At 34.6% G+C, this 21,820-nt stretch overlaps 5 protein-coding genes across 5 annotated transcripts; all 5 read right to left on the reverse strand.

The window, feature by feature from the left end:
• Nucleotides 1-593: 593 nt before the first annotated feature.
• On the reverse strand, nucleotides 594-1,748 carry LOC103499902 (protein LIM1-like). The gene is made up of 2 exons (XM_008463041.3): nucleotides 983-1,748; nucleotides 594-878 (listed from the first exon to the last, which is right to left on the reverse strand). The coding sequence occupies exons 1-2, from the start codon at nucleotides 1,287-1,289 to the stop codon at nucleotides 871-873; spliced, it is 315 nt and encodes a 104-aa protein (XP_008461263.1). The 5' UTR covers nucleotides 1,290-1,748; the 3' UTR covers nucleotides 594-870.
• A 250-nt stretch (nucleotides 1,749-1,998) lies between these two features.
• On the reverse strand, nucleotides 1,999-4,731 carry LOC103500030 (uncharacterized). Its single transcript, XM_008463211.3, has 3 exons — nucleotides 4,238-4,731; nucleotides 3,693-3,703; nucleotides 1,999-2,761 (listed from the first exon to the last, which is right to left on the reverse strand). Exons 1-3 carry the CDS (start codon nucleotides 4,643-4,645, stop codon nucleotides 2,185-2,187), a joined length of 996 nt encoding a protein of 331 aa, XP_008461433.2. The 5' UTR covers nucleotides 4,646-4,731; the 3' UTR covers nucleotides 1,999-2,184.
• A 2,065-nt stretch (nucleotides 4,732-6,796) lies between these two features.
• On the reverse strand, nucleotides 6,797-11,884 carry LOC103499901 (chaperone protein dnaJ GFA2, mitochondrial). Its single transcript, XM_008463040.2, has 18 exons — nucleotides 11,549-11,884; nucleotides 11,359-11,452; nucleotides 11,078-11,152; nucleotides 10,790-10,875; nucleotides 10,521-10,604; nucleotides 10,399-10,437; nucleotides 9,895-9,990; nucleotides 9,749-9,793; nucleotides 9,585-9,672; nucleotides 9,432-9,496; nucleotides 9,260-9,334; nucleotides 9,077-9,149; nucleotides 8,865-8,956; nucleotides 8,701-8,772; nucleotides 8,078-8,134; nucleotides 7,940-7,988; nucleotides 7,352-7,418; nucleotides 6,797-7,157 (listed from the first exon to the last, which is right to left on the reverse strand). The coding sequence occupies exons 1-18, from the start codon at nucleotides 11,633-11,635 to the stop codon at nucleotides 7,061-7,063; spliced, it is 1,341 nt and encodes a 446-aa protein (XP_008461262.1). The 5' UTR covers nucleotides 11,636-11,884; the 3' UTR covers nucleotides 6,797-7,060.
• Nucleotides 11,885-14,467: 2,583 nt separating this feature from the next.
• On the reverse strand, nucleotides 14,468-16,255 carry LOC103499900 (60S ribosomal protein L6-1). The gene is made up of 4 exons (XM_008463039.3): nucleotides 15,876-16,255; nucleotides 15,642-15,748; nucleotides 14,882-15,063; nucleotides 14,468-14,787 (listed from the first exon to the last, which is right to left on the reverse strand). Exons 1-4 carry the CDS (start codon nucleotides 16,124-16,126, stop codon nucleotides 14,632-14,634), a joined length of 696 nt encoding a protein of 231 aa, XP_008461261.1. The 5' UTR covers nucleotides 16,127-16,255; the 3' UTR covers nucleotides 14,468-14,631.
• Nucleotides 16,256-18,335: 2,080 nt separating this feature from the next.
• LOC103499899 (FT-interacting protein 3-like) lies at nucleotides 18,336-20,654 on the reverse strand. The gene has a single exon (XM_008463037.3). It carries the CDS (start codon nucleotides 20,652-20,654, stop codon nucleotides 18,336-18,338), a length of 2,319 nt encoding a protein of 772 aa, XP_008461259.1.
• Between the last annotated feature and the right edge of the window lie 1,166 nt (nucleotides 20,655-21,820).

A 21,820-nucleotide genomic window follows, 5' to 3' on the forward strand; every position in this document is an offset into this window, starting at 1 on the left:
ATATTAAATTAATCATAAACATAAAGTTATGAAGAATAAAAAAAAAGATATTCTGATTGTTCGAATTAAATGAAACAAAATATATAGAAAAGTAGGACAATTATCGTTTGTTTCATATTACATGAGTGCATATATTCATCCAACGAATTGCTAATCATTTTTTGATTATTAGCAAATATGGTCGAATTTAGTCTTCTTAATTCCTTTTATCCAACCGTAGAAACTATTTATGAGGTTTTGTCAAATTATGAAAACAAAATTTTATCTTTTATAATTATAACATCGGTATAACCAAAATACGATTTTGTTGATTGGATCAATCGTAATAAATCGATTTCAAATTACCATTTATTTATTGAGCCTCGTCATTACTCTAAACTTTGAAAGTTTACCTACTTATAAACTCATTTTAAATTGATGTTCTCATTTTCATTAGTAAACTTTTCATTCGTTTTTTTAGTGGACTTCCTCTTCAAGATATTGTTTTAAATAAATTTGGATGACATGCTTCCTATATTTTCTAACCACAATTTAATAACGTTAATGAAGACAAACTTATAGTACTAACATATCTTCGTTGGCGTAAAATCCAATAAAGAAAAAAAAGTTATGTATTATCTAGTAAAATTGTCTAATTATGACAAGAAATCTCAACTCCACATCTTTGCATTTCACATGACTCACCAAACTCATCTTTCAACCAATGAGTCCATAGGAAGCACCTCTAAGAATTTCTAAAGTCATTCTAATCCCAAAGTTGAAAGAAACATATTTATTCTTACTTAAATATATATCCAACCATGACATCTATCTAAACATCATAAGCAGCTTTATTCATCATCTTCACACACCCCACAATCCTCCCAACTTCTAGAAACCTGCATTAGAGACCCAGAAAGAAAACAAAGTTTCTCAAGAATCTTCAACACAAAAAAAAACTAGAAAAATGTAGAGAGATCAAGAAGCAAGAAGAAATAGTTACATGGCTCAAAATTTGAAGCGCATTTCTGAGGTAGAGACATGGCCAAGTTATAGTCAACACCAGAAACAGGGGGAGCATCCAACAACGCGCAAATACAGGACTGGCCTAGAGTTTCGATAGCATTGCAACAGAGAGGACTTGGTGGGATAGGGTGGAATGGAGAAAGTGAAGGCCTGCAAGGAAGTAGCTGAACAAGAGAGTAAATTAGACTGTTAGAACAGAACTTGGCTTTACCTTGCCCCAGAAAGGATGCAATTGCCAATATGAACACCAGAAACTCCAGAGGCTTGAAGATTGCCTGTTTCATCTTTGAATACAGATAAAATTCTCAAGTTAAAATGAATAGGGTACATTCTATTCTAGAGATGCTGCTTATATTGAGAGTAACTCATGCTTTCTTACACTATCTTCCTAACACAATACCCACTTGCAAATGCAATGTGCAATTTTTTGTTCCTCTTTCTAGCGATGTATTTTCTGAGGTTTATCTCTATTCTTTTTTTATGTGTGTCAGAAATTGCAAAAATTGTGTTTATGTGCAGGTGAAACAGAAGAAAAGCACCTGTTTGGTATAACAATGTGCCAATGCAAAATACCTAAAATTCCTGTGGAAGTCAAGAAAATCGTATACACATAATGCATCCAAAATTTCACATTCTAAACTTCAACTTTCCTTAGATATATCAATGAAAATCTCTAACAAGTGACTGTCCAGCCCAATACCTGGAAAACACAGGACATTTACTATGACAGAATTCTATTAACAGATTACAAGACCAATGAATCTAACGCAAGCTAACTTACTTTCATAACTTCAAGCAATAACAGTCCAAATCTTCATACACCGACAGCGCAATGTAGTAGAAGATCAGAGATTGTCAACTAAAACTTGATTTATATTATCAAAATTAGTTACTCAAGAAAAAGTAAGAGAGAATTGAACTTACGAGTTCACTAGAGCAATAACCAAATAATAATTATTCATACCATTTGAAGGCAACAAATTTAGATAGAGATAATAAATGAAAAGAGATAATTCATTTAGCAAACAGATCGTTGAGTCCCATATACATGTGACCTACAATATACTCATGGGACATCAAATCAAAACACAGAAGATTTACACCATAAACTAAATCTAGACACAGAAAAGGCACTTTAAAAGTTAAAAACCAAGAACATAATAATCAAGTCAATCCCTCTTAAGCCCTCTCCCCTCTAATCCTCCTTGCCAATTGAATATCCTTAGGCATAATGGTTACCCTCTTAGCGTGAATAGCACAAAGATTCGTATCCTCAAACAAACCAACCAAATAGGCTTCCGCCGCCTCCTGAAGCGCCGCAACGGCACTGCTCTGGAACCTCAGATCGGTCTTGAAATCCTGAGCAATTTCACGAACTAAACGTTGAAACGGAAGCTTCCGGATCAGAAGCTCGGTGCTCTTCTGGTACTTCCTGATTTCACGAAGTGCGACGGTTCCAGGACGGAAACGATGGGGCTTCTTCACTCCACCGGTGGCCGGAGCTGACTTCCTGGCGGCTTTGGTGGCCAATTGCTTTCTAGGGGCCTTGCCTCCAGTAGACTTCCTGGCGGTTTGCTTGGTGCGAGCCATTCGGGCAAACTGGTAGAGCAGAAATTGGAAGATTTGAGTTCTGAAGTTTGAAGATTCGATTGAGCGATGAAGAAACTTCGAGGGTTTGGTGATGGAGATATAGGGTTTCCAAGAAGAAGAAAAGCGGGAGATTTTAAATTTTGGGGGAAATTTGATGGGTTTGTTTCTTAGTTAGCGTGAAAAGAGACCGTTGGATGATCGCTATTTGGACGGTCCGATTACGTGAATTGTTTTGTCTCGAGGATGGTGATCCGTGGGGAAACTGATAATGCAATAAAATTATGCCACGTGGAAAATCCCTCCGCCTTCTCTTAGTTTCCTACCGGAGGGAAACCATTTAACCGCGCGAAACTGAAAACTTACGCAATTGGAAATTTTGATTTTCGAACTAAATTTTTAATAGAACATTTTCAAATATAAATAAAAATAATAATTTAAAACTATTAAAATCAATCAAACTCTTTCTAAGTCATTCATAGTTAGTTTTTTTTTTCGTATATAACAAAGACACAAATAAAAATTTAATATGAGATTGAAAAATTTTGAAACCAAACATCACTTTAATAGCTAAAATCAATTGGGTATACTTGTAACCCCAATATGTCTACTAGAAGTAACGACTTCAAAGAACAAGCTTGGGCAACATTTACAACACAAATACCCAAAAGAAAGCACTCACAACACAAAATATGAAGGGACATGCTAGTAACATCAACCAAATTTGTGAAGAAAAAAAAAATGTTCTTTCAAGCATCAAAGCCTGTAATAAATGGCACAATGAGCAACCTCCAAAACATAATCACTTTGATCCCCTTTGTTTATTCACTAATCCATAAAACTCTGTTTTCCTCTCAACATTAATATACTAGTACAAATCTTCGTTGCTTTGTGTGTATTTATTTGCCATATTGCACCTTAGTTGTGCCTTCAAGCTCTTCTATTCTCATCTTCTTTTCGGGGATAAGATCTATGATGTCTTTTCAATCCATGTTTGATTGAACTTTGAATTAGTCCAAGTAATTATTAGCAAGCTAACTAGCAGTTGCCAATAGTGTATACGATGAAGAAACTAAATTGGGTAACTATTGTTATCTTACAATTGGTTTCTCTTAAATTGTAGAACATAGAAACAATCATTCAAATACTGAGCAAAATCAGAAGGTTTCGTTTGTTAATTTTCTATACATGGTGCTAATTACTCTCCAACCTCCAACGCCAAGGCAAGTAAAATTGTCTTAAGTAAAGATAATCAATGCAATGAGCTCTAATCTACAATATATGTGCTTTATCTTTCATTGAAATGGTTCTGATTATGATAACAAAATTTCACACAACACTAAACCTAATTTATCATGAAAGTAAGAATCAAATTATATTTTATCAAATAACAAAAAGATGAATCTAAGTAATCCGCACTTTTTCTAATCAATCTGCCATTTTATAGAAGAACGTAAGTAAGGCAAGGCATTCAACGAGGAGATACGAACAAAAACGAATTCAATTCCAAAATGGTGATTCATTCAGTAAGCAGATTCAAGATTCCCATATACATTCAACCTGAAACAATCTAAAGCCCTAAACACCAAATGAACTCAAAGAAGATTAGAAAAGATCCACCAAAGTAAATTAATCCACAACTTTAAGCCCTTTCCCCTCTAATCCTCCTAGCCAATTGGATATCCTTTGGCATAATCGTAACTCTCTTAGCATGAATCGCACAAAGATTTGTGTCTTCAAACAAACCTACCAAGTAGGCCTCCGCCGCTTCCTGAAGTGCCGCCACGGCGCTGCTCTGGAACCTCAGATCGGTCTTGAAATCTTGAGCAATTTCACGAACCAAACGTTGAAACGGAAGCTTCCGGATCAGAAGCTCAGTGCTCTTCTGGTACTTCCTGATTTCACGAAGTGCGACGGTTCCAGGACGGAAGCGATGTGGCTTCTTGACTCCACCGGTAGCCGGAGCTGACTTCCTGGCGGCTTTGGTGGCGAGTTGCTTCCTCGGAGCCTTTCCTCCGGTGGATTTTCTGGCGGTTTGCTTGGTGCGAGCCATTCGGGGAAATTGATTTGACAGAAGTTGAAGAATTTGGAAGGGCGATGTGAGATTTTTGTTGTGATGATTGAGGAACTGGGGGGTGAAGAAATATATAAGGGCTGTGTTAAAAGGAAAAGCGGGAAGGTATGAAATTTTCGGATTTTGGTACGCGATGGATGGCCGTCGGATTGTGAAAATTTTGGACGCTTTAGATTTCATTTAATGGTTTATTTAGGATTCGATCCGTGGCAATGCTGAACAGCGAATAGTAGTTCTCCACGTGTAACACCTTTTTAAATAATGTTCTTTTGATCTTTGGTTGGTATTGTTAATACATCACCAAATATGTTTTTATCCTAATAATAACTATATTTTAATGAGTTCTTAAATTACTTTATGGATGATGGATTTAATTAGAATTAGTCTAAAAAAATATTTTATACACTTAAATTTTTTATCAAAAATAACTTTAAAATATTAATTTGATTGATTGACCATAAATTTGTATCATAGGAGAAAAAAGCTCGAGTGCATGAAAAAAATTCGAGCAATGGTGTAGATAGTGTGGTGTTATGAACAACTTGACGGTATGAAGTAGTAGGGTATTCTAGGTGTATATTCAACCAATTGATTTGGTTGTTAATATAGTAGTAAAACACAATATACACTTAGGGCACATAATCGTGCTTTTTTAATTGTCAATACCATGGAGTTAATACTAATTGTGTGTTGCCATTCGTATTTAAATGCATCATGCACTCAATTTCTCAACATTTTCTTCATGGCTCGTTCGTTAATATTTAGATGGTTTTTAATCATATTACTTTAAAATTTTAGATCGTTAAAAATCACATAGATTTTTTTAGATTCACCATGTTTTCAATAGGTATTTTTGAGCTCACATTAAATTTTTACGTATCGTCATTTGTCCTCGCTTTCTAAGTTGTCCTCACTCTCTGAGCTCCATTAGGCTTTCTTCATATTTCTTTGAACATGGACTCTCCCCTCTCCTAATTGCTCTCTCTAAGACTCGTACGCTTAGGCTATAATAAGCTTTTCTAAGCCTATATTTTAGACTCCCTCAAGCATAGCTATGTTCCTCTCTTAGAGCCACCTCTTTTACTCTCTTAGGCTTAGCTCCTTATGAGCTCTCTCCTACATATCCTTCGATAGTCTCCTAGACTCCCATGGTCCCTTGAGCCCACTTTTTGAGCTCCACTAGACCCTTCTCGTGGATGATCGAAGCTTTCATAGACTTATTTGAATTCCAATAAGTTTTTATCGTGAGTCATTTGAATTATGTTAGACTCTCTATATGGATTAGGATTCTCTGAACTCTCATGAACGCATATCTTAAAGATCCTACCTAAACTCTCTCTACAAGTTTTTTAAGACTCCTAGGATTAAGCTCTTCTCCCAAGTCTTATGGCCGGATCCTCGAATCTCTCTTGGGCTCTTTCCAAATGTCTCTTTGAGCTCACTCTAAACTCCACTAGGTTATTCTCATGGATTCTCCAATCTCCCCAAAAGTTATCACTAGACTTCTCCAAGCTCCTATCATATTTTTATCATTGGCACTCTCAACCTTCTATAAACTCTTATATGCTCAAATTTATTTTATGTTTTCAAATTTAAACGAATATAACATTTGATAACTCCTAGGATTAAGCTTTTCATACATATGCTTGAAATCAGATTATAATTAATTAATTTTTAAATGTACCTGATTCTATATGTATATCCAATTATAAAGCCGATCATAATTACTTACTATGTATTAGGTTAACTATAAACAATTAGTGTATTATAATAAAAACAAGATATTTGTATCCAGAATCTGTATTTTTTTTTCGATCATAGAATTGTAACAATTTTTGTAAACAGAACTTAGGTCATCACAAGCCACATATTTGTTCAATTCAAGGAATCTAAAAACATAAAACTAAGACTCAAATTTTGAATCATGTTAGCTCAATTGTTCTTGTTAAATTAAAACATAACACGTATTATATAGCATCATCATTAATTACCTTGTCGATCATAGAGTAATAATTTTACAACCATATTATAAATTAGATAAGAAATAGGTATTGAACCACCGATTGTCTAAGGCAAGTCCCTTATAGGTACGAGCCGTAAGTATGAATCATATCCCAACACACACAGAAATCAATCAAACGAAAGAAATTATCATAAATATCATGTGGTGGACAATGAATTAATGCCCATTATGAAATAACACAAGTCTATACAAAAGAAACTAAATTATCTCTACTATATGGCGTTCGTCTCTCCACCCAAATACTCCCCTACAAAACTTTCATATTGGTAGACCCATTACTATTTTCCTTCCCTTTCTAAAACTGGAGAATTTGCTACAACAAAATCGGGTTTTGGAGTGTTTAAAGAATTAGCTTAAAATGTTGCATCTTCTTACCCAGATGCTCCAGCGGCCCTGCGTTTATCATCTTCTCCTTGCTCTTCCTTGGAGAATTCCTCGATTAGTTCACGCTGCCTTGGAGTAAGGGTCCTAAGGACAAAAAAACAGTGCTATTTATGTAAAAATATCATCTACCAATGAAGAAATCAAACAACAGACGTGCATGCTCTTCAAATGCATACGTCGCATTTTGTTCTATCAAAAAAAGATAACAGACAAAACATTCCTGCTTGTATGCCAAATTAGGACTATTTGCCAAAGATGCATAGATGGGTAAAACTCACGTTGGTATGCTGACATTGAAGTGCACATATTGGTCGCCGAATGAGTAAGAGTTGCGTGTTTTTATCCCTGCAAAACAACGTCGAGAGAATGGGTTAGTAGTTAGTAAAATACATTCTGTGGATCATGATAGCCATCATCGGCATTAGCCAAACATCTGAGGGAGGATCTGAGTATAATTCAAACTATAGGAATGGGGCTACATAATCAATAGTTAGAAATCAATAGGTTGAGTGATTGTAGTTAGAAACAAACTTTCGTATTCGATGACTTTTAATTATTTGGCAAACGAATTAGGATTTAATTTTGATTTTTGAATATACCACTTGTTGAAACCAAATATGCTCCCTTGGGTAACTCAAAAAGCTGTTAGATATTGAAAATAGCCATGGCCACGCATCAGAATGAAAGTGCTCCTCTTCGCAACTTAATCCTTGTCAAAATAGTCGATATGACATCTCTCTATTTCTCATCGTTTAATTTGAAAAAACAAAAAACAAAAACAAGACAGAATGGCACAAATGGGTCTTTCCAATGCCATCGAGAAGCCTAAAGAAATGATATTGGCGAACAGAAATTGGTGATATTACCTTTCTTCTTCAGAACAACCTTTTGCCCAGGTTGAGTACCAGGACGGACCTAATAATTAAAAGTCAATATAGTCAGTCTGCCATTAAATCCACAAGAATGGTAATGCATGTGTTATCAATATTAACATATTGCCAAACCTTAAGGACAACATCTCCCGTTAGAGTAGGAACCTGGACAGTGCCTCCCAATATAGCCTGTGCGGAGACAATATATAAAGTACAAGTGAATTTAAAATTTGATACAAGCAAGAGAGTAGAAGACTTGAACCATATATAATTAACAACCATGTCAAAATATTATGAAATGGGAACAAGTTAAATCTTCAAACGTATCCCCTGATAGGTTACTCAGAAATAACATCCTTCAACTTTTGGTCCATAATATAAAGGTTTTTTTCTTTCTAAAATTTAAAGAAACGAGCTTTCATCTGGAGAAATTAAATATAGTTCCTAATTCTGTTGGCCATTTCTCTTTTAAAAGGTGATTGCCATCCTAAAACACTAAATGTTTTTGGCATGCAAAATCTAAAACCGGTCTCTGCAGAAAATTTCAAAGGCAACAGTTTATTGATTCGACAATCTTGTTTTAGACAATTACAATGTAGTTTAGGGTCATAGATGGAAGAAAATTCAAGCCAATCAGTACTGCAGCTACCAAATACCTAGATTGTTGATAAAAAGGAAGGATATAACAAAAGAAAGAATAATTCCATAAATTTAGTCACTGCTTGATCTTCAGAAACTAATTACACAGAGATTACCTGAGTGATGCTTAAAACAGCATCCACGTGAATGTCAGAACCTTCTCTTTTGAAAACTGGGTCTTCACGAACCTTTTTTTCCAATAAACAGAAGAGACATCACATCAGCCAATGGAGAAAGGAAGCCAACAATATAAACTTGAAAGAAGGAACATCAAAGTCACCTTAACAGTAACATATAGATCACCAGGTTGGTTTCCCTCAGGATCTGCACCTCCACTCCTAAAGACCTTCATAGTTTCATTATCATCTATCCCTGTATGAGCCATTACAAACACCAAGCCAACATTATCCACAAGTGTGAAGGGAAAACAGTTTTCCTTTTCTAGGTAACATCTAAAAGATTAAATGTTGTACGGAAACCAGAAAGACTTGCCTGGTATTATGTCCAACTTAACGGATTTCATTTTTCTCACAACTCGTTCCCCATTACAAGACTTGCAGAAGTTCTGAAATTTTTAGAGAAACATAAATATCCAAGATGGATAGATTAACTTTCTTTATATATGTGGGCATGTGTGTGTGAAAAAAGAAGGATAAACAAAAGGTTGGGACATACCGACATAATTTTCCCACTTCCACCACATTGCGTACATGTAGTTTGCATTCTAAATGGACCAGTTTGCATGTATGTCTAGTGTTTGAGCATGAAAAACAAAATGACTTAGATCTCACAAAACCACATTCATAGGAAAACGACTTGTGGAAGTAGTATAACAGATAAAACTAACCATGCCTGAGCCCTTACACCGTCTACATGTCTCAGGTCTTGTTCCGGGTGGAACACCACTTCCACCTGCAAACCAAGTCATACATTTTATCAAAGACTCAAGAGGCAGGAAACTAGAAGACAACAATTCATTAATTGAATAGATTTGGCCTACCACAAGTGTCGCATGGCACAGCTGCATTAAATGATACAGTTTTTGAGCATCCCTGGACAGCTTCCATAAAGGAGATCTCCAAAACAACCTACCAAAACAAAAACCAACAATAATATGCTGCTTAAGAATGAAGCCCAATGCACATAAACAGGTAGGATTACCACCTTGATATCTTCTCCACCAAAGTTCTGCCGGAACATACTAGAGAACTGGTCACCACATGCAAGAAACACGTGAGAAAAAGGACCATTGTAAGTTCTCAAACGGAAAAAAGCATGGAAAAAAAAAGTGTCATAGAAGATTGGCTTACATCAAATCCCCTAAACATTCCACTAAACGGGTCAAAACCGCCATCACCACCAGGGAAGCCACCATGGTCTTGTTGTGTAAATGCTTCATGCCCCACCTATGACATTGCAATGGACATAAAATAGGTGCAGAGAGAAGTTGTCACTTTAGATGACTTCATACTGAATATGCTGAATTTGGTGAGAATTAAAAATATACATCAACTTCAATATTGCTCCAAAGTCTTAATAAACAGGTAGAAATTTCAGATATGTGAAGGAAGACCTAGTGGTATGCTTTCTGTATCAGAAAGTAAATAGGAAAAATTATTTGTGAGCAAGAACAAATGAAGACTTCCATCTCAACAAAGATTAATGAGGAGATGCATCTTTCACTGCTGCATCTTTCACTGCACACTAAACTAATAACTTTTAAAGCCCACCAACTAAACGTCCATGTGGATTTTTTTTCCTTCTTTTGATTGAAACAATAACAACTTTAATCTGTGTGGCGTTTTAAATGATACCTCATCATATTGTCTGCGCTTATCCTCATCTTTTAAAACCTGAGATCAAGGTCATAGAGATTTAAAAAACTCGAATTGTATTCACTGCAAAAACTAGAGAGATAAAAATGTACGGAGATTACCTCATAAGCCTTACTGACTTCTTGAAACTTCTTTTCTGCATCAGGGTCTTCCTTGTTTGTATCTGGATGAAGCTTCTTTGCCAGCTGCCAAAAAAGAATGTTCAATTCTCCACTATAAATAAACTGCTCGGTCTTAACAGCAAGGTCACTTTTGAAATAATCCATTCCTCTAATTTGTGACTAAAATTCCGCTTACAGAGTGTCGTATAATCAAGCAAAATACTAAGCTTCAAATTTCCTCTAGAAAGACACTAATTACAGAAACTCACCCCGTAGTATGCTTTCTTTATTTCTGATGCAGTTGCATTCTTGTTCACTCCAAGGGTATCGTAATAATTTTTAGCAGACATGTGTGCTGGTTCAAAAAATACAAAAACGATACAAACTTAAAAGTATTCATGACACCTTTGTAGAGTAAAATAATAGTAATATCTGCATACACAACTCAGAACTTGATCATGAACACCCCTCTGCTATGGATGCAACGGAGAAAATCAGTTGAAGGGAATAGGATAGGAAGTAAATAAATATATCCTGAAGGGTGCACAATCTCATACCAGTGCCATGAATGAATTTTGCTTCTCCATAGTTAGCACCAAGAACTCCTAACTGAAACCAGTTCTTTTTATTAACTGCACCGAAAAACACAGATAAAATAAACTCAACCGACCAAGATTTAATTCCAAATCCACAGAGAACTCACACATACACCTATCTTACTAACAAATATTCAACTAAAACCCACATATTGCAATATCTTTCTCAATTAACACGAACCAACAGGACCGAACAAAGACCAGAGATTAAACAGTGGGTAAAAGAAATAACAAATACAGACCATTCTTCGAAGCGCAATTTCCAAAACAAGCAGATTTATTACAAACCCCATAATGGAATTGCCTATGACTCCCTCGAAAAACAGCATCGTTTACCTACAAAAAAAAAAAAAAAAAATCCCCAAATAAAGAAGAGAAATTTATTATAACAACGGCATGGATACAAGAAGAAATAACATAAAATTGGCATACAGAGGTCGATGATTCGCGAGGGAGGTGGTGTGTGAAGGAACGACGAGCCAGCAAACGGATGAGCTTGAGGCCATCGGAGCGAACCATTTGGGGCTAAGAAACACAGGGAGGTTGGCGTATTCTGAAACTCAGGGGGTTTGATGGGAGAGTGAAGTGATATGGGGAGTTGGAAGATGGCGAATTGATGAACGATAAACCCTGTAAAAACCCTAATTGAGTAAAGAGAAAAGAGCGGAAGGTTCTAGCAGGCGAGAATGGGAAGGAAGAGGGAAATCGATTTTTTTGGTTATTCTTTTCTATACCTTAGAAAATATAAAAGCTTCAATGGTAGAGAAGTCCCCATGTTTCTCGGAAGCACTATTAAAATTAAAAAAGACATTACCATTATTTTTCTTTTTCTTTTCTTTTCTTTTTTTTTTAACTATTTTAGGTTTTTCTTTTTTTTTTCTTAATATATTTTTTAAAATGATAAATTTATTGTATGTTTATACAAACATCACAAAATTGACAACCCTATATCTATAAATATTTTAATTACTTTTGTTGTATTTGAAAACCACTATTTTTATATCTTTAAATAAAACGAAGTTCATATTTTTTAGTCATTGACATGGATGTGCGTATATTATTTGATTCTTTTGAATAACAAGTTGGTAAACTTTTGTATTCGTAAATATAATTGTCCAAAAATTGTTGACAGTTTAGTTCAATTTAAACATTCGTTAAAAGATTGAATGGGGCTAAAAAAGATTATTTGGAAGAAGTGGAGTTTTACGTGCTTGCCTAATGCACCTGGGGGGCTTAATTTTCGTGACTTTGATGGATCAGCAATGCTCTTCTTGCGAAACAAGTGTGTGGATGGCACTTTCTTCACCTAATCTTTTGCTCTCTAGAGTGTTTAAAGGTAAATATTTTCCAGAGAAATATGTTGTGGAGACTTTCAATTATGTTGATAGTTTGTTTTTCTAGATGAGTTTTTTATGGGACGTGAACTTCTTTGGCTTGGATTGCGTCGACACAATGGGAATGGACTGGTTACTTATGTGTATAAGGACCCTTAGATTCCTCAAACCCATCTATTCAAGTTGATTTGGCCTTTGTTTGAAACCATGGTTGTATAACCTTCCCCTGTGGCTATGGGTCACTTTATTACCAAACAACGTTAAAGGAATATGTATTGACTTTGGTTAATTCTCGTGGAGGAGGCACTCCATCATGTGGTTGGGTTACCTGTTGGAAATTTGTTGACAAATGATGCTTGAATGCGGCATTTTGAATGGCTATCGATTGTATGTGGAACAACCATATTCTTTTGGATGCTCTGGTCTTTCGCAAATGAGGAGATGATGGAAGCAGTTATGGAGTTTGAATATCCTAGTTAAAGTAAAAAAGGATGGTGTGTATTTCATCAGATACTTCCAATGACAGACTTATAGCGACGAATGGTTGTTTCTCCGCTTTGTTGTTTTTTCAGTAAACAATAAGAAACAATTATTTATGTCAACCTTTTGGTGTTGTAGAGTACAAGAGGTTTGGTATCTTTTGCTTCTTATGGTGTTGCAATATGGGAGGAAGACTTTATATTTCTCGGATTCACGCTTCGTGCTTATATAGTAACTTTCCACATCGGGTTTGACACTCTAGTGTATCGGTTGTTAGGACCTTTAGAATGATTAGAATAATTTTCAGTCACGTGGAACTACGGTTGAAGCGAAGGACAAATGTAAATATGGTTGTTCAGTTATTTGCAGAAATATACTATGTCGAACCGACTGGCCCATAGGGTTGACGTTCTCAATGTGCGACAGTTGTGTGGGAGTCCACCTAGTTGTTCATATGATTTATGTTGATGCTTTCCACTCATCTTCCAAGAGTGTCGCTAAAATTGGTACAGTGGTGATTGACAACCATGATGTTATTATGGGAAATTTCATTTTCCTCTCTCTTTGTACCATTAATTGTCGAATCGATGGCAATTAAAGAGGGTCTTCGATTTCCCCACGACTGTTGTTTGCTTAACTAGTGGACATATGGTTTATATTGCACAAGTTGGTGCTTTGATATATGATAGCTTGTTGTGTTCCCTTGATGTGTTCCCAGTTTACACAATCGTGCAGCTCATCTACTTGCAAAATGCAAAATCCGATCATGATCTTTTTCTTGGTTTGATTATTTTTATGGAATTTGTTTATGTTTCTTGCAGCCCATGGGAAGTTCACGAACTTTGAATGTATTTGTTGTGTATAAAAAAAGGACAAATTTACGGTAAATATTAAATGATTTTCTATCTCCAATGGAAAAATATTACAAATATTTTTAAATATAATAAAATAAACTAAAATATTTAAGACATATAACCCTTCTAACAATTTTATTATATTTTGTAAATATTTTATCAAAATTATCAAATTTTAATAATTTCTCAAAATCAATATTTTAGCATGTAAACTATTTTTATAATAGTTCTTCGTTTAATATATTATGATCATAAAATTTTATAAACATTGTATAATCCGCGCATAAAAAAAATTTGAGAGAGTGGAGCAAAACTGATTTATTTCTATTATTAACAAATTTCATTGAAAGCACAATTAAAAATAAGGCAAACATGAAAAAATATCTTCTGAATGAGGAAAAAAATTTAAACCTCTGTAGTCTAAGGAGAGAGGTCAACAATGAAAGAAATTAAACCTACAATGGTAATGTCAATTTAGCTCCAACTAAGTTCACTATCGTATCTTTTTCTGATTCAAAAAAATTCAAAAGTTTAAAGAGCTTCAACTTTCACATGCGATACTTAACAAGTTTTCAAAATAATGTTTTCCCATCTAGTCAAAAAGTATCATAATAAATTCGAAAACCTGAAACTTTGATGGAATTTTAGAACCTGAAAACAGAATTTCATAAGGAAAAGAGAAATTATGAGACATGGAATCTCTATTTAGAATCAAAATTTGGGACTAGGCAATTACTACAAGTCATACCAAGTTCAGATGAACATAAAAACAAAGTGATAATTTTTGTAAGAAGAAACGATAATAAAAATTAAAAAAAAAAAAAGAAAAAAGAACCAAATCCCTTATCTAAAAGACAAGCTCATGAGGTTTCATTCCAGCCTTGAGAGAAAATCTTGCTCCCAAGTATGCCTTCAACTCCGGAACCGCCTCAATAGACTTTATCAATGGTGTATCCACGGCTTTCTGGTCATCCTTCTTCTCAGCTGGGAGAGCACTTTTCTCCTATAATAATAAGTTGGAGTCAAAAAATTAGGACAGCAAAAAGGTAAACAACGAAAAGAATGAAAGACAGAGGTGTAAATCCAGCTATTCCTACCTCTTTCTCTGCCTCGAAAAATTCCCCTTCACTCTTCTTCTTCTTCTTCTGGGCTTCCTTGGAGAAGTACTTGTCGTCAAACTTTTCGGAGTTCACTCCAGAGATGTCAACTTTGGTGGAGGTTGCAATCACATACGATTGATTCACCCGTCTCAGAGGAACACCATTAATCTTAAAAGGCCCTATAGGCATAAATATTTAACCTTCAGTATAAAAAAGATTCAACTTTGCAATAAATAGATGAGGAACAGCATTCATGTATTTCAGTTTGAAAGTGTGCAACGGAATAAATTGTTCAGCAGATGCACTCCGTACTATATCTTCGGCATATGCATATTTAGTTAAAATCACATTTGTAGTGTTCAAAATCACTCAATCTAGTGTCCAGTTGTACACTTGTGGATACATTTTATCATACTATTAAAACTGATTATGAATGATTACAACAATACTTTTTACAGATACTGAAAATGACAGTAGTGATTTTAACTAAGCATGCAATAAAGTGAAGGAAAAATTTAGCATTTTAATATACAGCAAACCGAACTAGATCACACTAAAACTTCCAAAATGCAAACATTACATAGAAGAACTGATTCGAGTTGGTAGCAAAACCAGGTAAAATTACGTATGAGTGAAAAGAAACAGACGAGACCCAACAGATAACAGCAGATTAAAACATAACCTTCCAATCAAAACCGGATAAATACAATATAACAGCAAGAAACAATCACCATTATTTCACAAGGAACCAACTCACCAGTAACCAGGAGCAACCCAGATGGCAGCTGTTTCAAAAACACAACTCTCTTCCCCTTGAACCTCCCAGCAAGAATAATCAACACAGTACCAGGAGTAATGCTAGCTCTAAAATCCGAACAAAGGTTTGAGTTACAAAAACGTCGTAGGACCGGATTCCACAAATTTCGAAAATAATCAAAGACCTCAATGCAGAAAGGAAAAAAAAAAAAAAAAAAAAGCGGAGCAATCATACCTGAGCTTCGTGAGCTTGGCCTTGCGCTTGTTAACAAGGGGCTTCTTCACATCATCGGCAGGGTAAAACTTCGGCGGCTTCTCAGCTGGGACAGCAGCTTTGGGCTTGGCATCGTGACGAGGGAACACGCCGCCGTTTTTGGCCTTGATGGCCCAAAGACCACGCTTGTGATACATCTTAGACCTCGAGTACTTGCCGACTCCTCGGATGAGATCCGGGTTTCTGGTAACTCGCGGTGTTTTGGGCGCCATTGACGTTTCCCTGGTGTGTGCTCTTCTTGGCAACGAGAGAAAGACGAGGGACGACAGAAACCCTAATTCACAAGTAAGGGCATTTATATATTAGGGTTTTTTTGGAACAAAATGATCCCTAAGTTTGGGCTTTGGGTCCGACCCAAAAGCATTATATAATATTTATATATTTATTACATTCTTTAACAATTACTTGTTAAAAAATATATAATAAAATTAATGTGAAATGTCTATATGAATATTTTCTTTTCGCTTCTTTTTTTCTAAAAAAAACATGAAATTTTACCATCCTTGTAAGTGATTTAAGGTTGTTTGACACACGTATAAGAATGGAAAAGACGGAGATAGAGGAAGTGAGAGGAAAATCACCGACATTTTAAGGTTAATTTGTATATTTCACCTATTCATTTATCTTAAAACTCTTTATTTTCAAAGACTATTTCAACACTTTTTGAATCTCAATATTTTTTACAATTTCTCAAATTAAACTAGATTAGTTGCAATTGACTGCAATAGTAAATATAATTGAATTGTAAATATAATTAAATTTTATTTACAATTGTGAATTTTGTCAAATTTAACGGCATCAAAATGAATTATTTCGCAAAGAGAGAAAGACGACGATGCCAAAAACACTAATTCAAGTTATTTTCAGAATAAAATGAAGCCTATTTCAAAAGTATGATAGTTTAGACTTTCAGTCCGACCCAAGTAAATGATTATCGTTATTATAGAATATATATAATTAACGTATATTTACAAAATTAAAGTGGGAAATGTTCATATTTTATTTTCCTTTTTATCAAAAAACGTGAAACATCTTTCTCCCACTTTTTCAATCTTGATTCTTTAACCTCCTATTTTATTTTCTCTAAATCAAGTATACATCTATATATACATATACATACTTACATAAATATATATAAGTTAATGTTCCAATAATAGTGCATAAACATTGTGAATTATGTTAAAAAAAATTATGTCATAAAAAATTCAAAAACTCTTATACACAAATATACTAAGCGCAGCATTAACAACGAGATTGAAACAATAGTTTAGGAACTATATTAGACATCAAAGTAGTTGTACTTAAAGAACACGTTGAGATCAGAGTTTGTAACTCTCAGGGTTTTGGATACCGTTAGCGTTTCTCTGAAGCTGTACTTTTCTTCGCTACGAGAGAAAGACAACGATTGCTAGAAATCCTAATTCACAGATAATGGTATTTATATGTTAGGTTCTTTTTGGAATAAAATGAAGCCTAATTCAAAGATCAAATAGTTTGGGCTCTGGGTCCGACCCGGGTAAAAGCATTATATAATATCTATATATTTATTACATTCTTTAATTAATTAGTCATTAAAAAATATATAATTAACTTATAATTTTTGCTTTTTTCTCTAATAAATAACGGTGTGAAATGTCTATATGAATTTTTTTTTCCATTTACTTTTTTCCTCAAAAAACATAAAACATATTTCTCCCACCTTTTCTCTAACTTATTTTTTCCCAAACTCTTGCAATTTCTTAAAATTTTGTAGCGAACAAACTCTTCTTTTTCTTTTTTGACCTCCAATTTTTTTTTGGCAATTTTCTAAATTAAATTTATCTTTAGTATTTGAATCTACAATTTCGTGTTTAAAAAATCCCATTTTTACCCTCGTTTTTTGGCAAAAAAAAAAAAAAGAAAAAGAAAAGAAAAGAGTTTTAAAGAGGATTGTATTGAAATTAGATTAAAATAAAAAAACCAACTATTTTTAGCTTGATTTTAAAACTATATTCAGTTTAAAACAAATATTCAACCTACAATAAATTATGAATTAACTTGACTTTGATTTTAAAAGTTTACTAAATTTGGAATATTTAATTAAAAGTGATTAGATTAAAGAGATTGAGTACCGAAAAAGAAAAAAATGTTATATTATTCACAACTTTATGTTACAACCATTAATAATTTATGACTCTACCTTTTATATTTGAAATAGTTGAGTTCAAAAGCTTAAAAAAAAAGAAAAACAAGAATAATAAACGAGCAACTTGGGATTTCGGATGTTTAGATGATATACAACACATAAACAAGCGAGTTGCATACAAAAATTGAAAAGCTAACATACATTATAGGAACAAACAAACCCTTAAAACCAAATACATTTGATAAATATGGTTTTGTTTGAAATTACTTAAAATGAAGAAGAACAATAAGGTTTGATCAAAGTAAAGAGTCAATTCTAGCAGGCATTCTCCTAAGAAAATTTTGAGGGAAAGAAGGTAAAGTGATCCTAAATATTGGGTGTCTCATTGCATAAAGCCCCATTAAAAGGATAAGAACATCGAAAGGAATTACATACATTCCCACAGCTGCAACAAGGCAAAACATCATAAAAAGTGCAGTTGCCCTTGGATCCCTCCAACTTAGAACCCCTTCAATCCTCTCCCCTTGTGTTGCTAAATCCCCCATCAACACTTGCATTCTCCCCCCGATATATCGAAGCTTGTCGTATCGTCTTCTCAACGCTCCTCCATTCACTCTACTTGGAAACGTGTCAAATTCCTCTTCTAAGTCATCAGGTGTCACCGCATAAGCGTACGAAAGCTCAGTATCCATGTGTGGTGGATGCCTCGGCCTATAACGGTAGCGCCACATACCCACCAAGAAACAGTAAAAAAACATAGTGGGAAAGATTAGTTTAGGAAAGAACACGATGAGTATAAACATCATGTGAACTGCAACGGTTAAAGTAGGATTGGTCCAACTTCGTACACAACCAAACCATTTGCAAAACAAAACCAACCACTCGAAAAGCGCTGCAATCCGGTTGAAGTTGGCTTTGGATTTTCTTATGCTCCATAAGTGTGAGTCTGCATCCAATATGTAGTAGATGACCTCCCTCCTTAGCTTTGGCTCGGCGCGTGTTAGTCGGTCTGAAAGAATGTTTAAGCATTGGTCTCTCAAGTGGTCTATTTGGTAAATGGACAAAGGGAGAGCGTAATGCATTTCAGGTAGCATAGGTTGAGCATAAGTTTGCAACATGTTGATAAAAGATAAGCAAGAAAACCTTACTGCCAATTGAATCTCACCCATCTTCTTCACACCACAAGCTTGCAACGCCACAAGAGGGTAAGAATGTGTGTAAATTCGATTGGTCTCGAGCGTCGACAATCGAATCCGAACCTTCCCAATTCGACTATCCTTCCCTTTATCCCCTCCTCCTTGGAGATAACCATTATCAAACACTCCAATAGTTAAAACAGTACATGGGTCGTAAACCTCAAAAATGTATTGCTCATTCCATTTTGGATCAGAAGTATTAGTAATTGTTCTAGTCCTCACCCATTTCGGCCCGTATTTCGCTACGCAAAATGGGTCAGTTTGATTCTCTCTTTGTTTCATCGGCGACAAGCCTGAAGCACTCAAGATACCTAACTCCAAAACACCAATGCACTTCGGCCATAACGACTTCGACGTTGCTCGAAGATCACTTGCATATTGAATCTGCTCGTGAAGAACATGATACCCTCCATCTAAAGAGACTCTCAAATGCAACTTGCTTGCAAACTTCACTTCCTTTGCTTCCTCCCCTGCCTTGAATCCATTGGGCCTCTCTAGATTGTACCACCTGTTCTCAACAGGTGAACTATCATTTCTCACTTCAATTTTCTCTAGAGGAATATGACAAACACCTAGAACTTCAATTTCATTAGGACCAATCTTATCAACCACACGAAGCTCTAAATTCTTCTCAAATGGCTCTGCTGCAACAAGCAACATGTCTTGATTCCATGTTGGATTCAAATTCTTACTCTCTGATATTCTGCTTATCATTTGTATAATCCCAAGTCTTGCTTCAATCAAAACCTCTGGCTTTCTGTTCTTGTCTCTGATTACTAAATCTTGAGCTTCAATTATATTCACTCTCAAGTACCACAACCTTGGTGATTGGTAAACTTTCGATTGTGTGTTGATGACACCGTCGCCACTGACCGATGCTGCATCAGAATGCCACGCTATTGAGTAATGGTTGTCGGCTTGAGTCCCCATCCAAACGGAGAGCATCAACTCACCCCTGACTTGACTGCCATTGCTGTTTCGCTTTTCGAGTTTATACCATTGCGAAGCCAACTGACTGTCGGGTGGTATCCTCAATGGAACGTCGGCAATGCTCATAACAATGCTGCCGATCTCTGCACCGGCTGCTGACTTATTAAACAAAGAGATTTCGACGTCAGTTGTCTGAATTCGATCTTTCACAAAGGCAAAAACAGTACCCCATTCTGGATTTGGTGTTTTCTCAAAAGCTTTCGTGGTCCCTCTGTAGTTTCCAAGCTTGATTTCAACATAAGGGTCACAAGTTTCCATTAAATCTCTTGCTCTTTCGACTTTGACGTAAAGAAACAACATTTGTTCAACAAGATCAAACGCGGTACTAATGCCAACAGATGATTTTCCGCCATTGATGTTGGGGGAAGTCTCTTTGAGAGCGAAATCTTCATGTTTCTTACGTGGGTTTGGTTGATTCTTCTTCTCCATAAATCACAATGACCTGCAAACACAAGGATACACTCAAATTCCCACGTTATCAGAGAGAAAACAGAGGATTTTGTTTTACTTTAGTTGAACTACACGGAGGAATCACCATTAAAAGATTTGTGGGTTTGAAGGATCTGACTCAAAATCATCTGAGACATTGAAGGAGATAGATGAAAATGAAAATGAAAATGAAAATGAAAATCTTTTGGAGGTGGTAACGCATGGAGAAGGTGAAACAAAGAGAGAAAGAGGGAACGACAGGGAGAACAATTCGGAACACAAATCATGAAATTAAAAAAAAAAGGTGTTAATTTATTTTTTTTTAAAAAAATTAACCTGTCTATTTGAAAATGTTAAATTTAATTAACGATATTTATTAAAATAGTAATACCAATATAGGAATATTTGAAATGGGTATTCTTTTAAGTAATTATAATATAGTATTAAAAAAAGTAATAATAGTATAAAAATAATAAGTTTTCAAATATTTAAGTAGTTATAAAAATATTACTTAAAAAAATAATAATAGAAACTTACCATTAAAAATTATTCATTAATTAGTGGAACAACGGTTATAAATTTCCATATTTATCATACCTTTGGATTTGAGGATTTATTTCCATTAATTAAAATCCAAAACTAAGCAAATCAATTTTGATATTTTATTAATATCATATATCTTAAACCACCAATTTTTGCATTTTTTTTAAATTTAAATTTCAAAATTTTAATTTGAAATCGAATGTATTTTCGAATATAATGAAAAATAAAATTCGTTTTTGTTTCTACTAAATTTTTGTTTTTCAAAATAAATACTTTTTCGAGCACAAATCAAACAAGGCCTAATCTAAATTTCGTAGAGACAAGGATTGTATCAATCTTGATTCTATAAAACAAGTGTATATCTAACTAAATAAGTATATATATATATATATATATATATAAACTCGTGTTCTAAAAAACAAGATAGTAAATAATATGCAAACACGATAGAACACATACACCAAAATAAACAAGATTGTTACTTCAAAAAACTATGCTCGTAAAAAAATTTAACTCAACGTACCTGAAGAACTTTGTGGAGATTAGGATATGAAGAACGAAGAATTGTTGTAAATTGTAAATGATGGAAAAAGAAAATATTTGTAATTATAGTGTTACCAATT

Source organism: Cucumis melo, chromosome 1 (assembly GCF_025177605.1).
Source record: "Cucumis melo cultivar AY chromosome 1, USDA_Cmelo_AY_1.0, whole genome shotgun sequence".
Classification (NCBI taxonomy): domain Eukaryota; kingdom Viridiplantae; phylum Streptophyta; class Magnoliopsida; order Cucurbitales; family Cucurbitaceae; genus Cucumis; species Cucumis melo.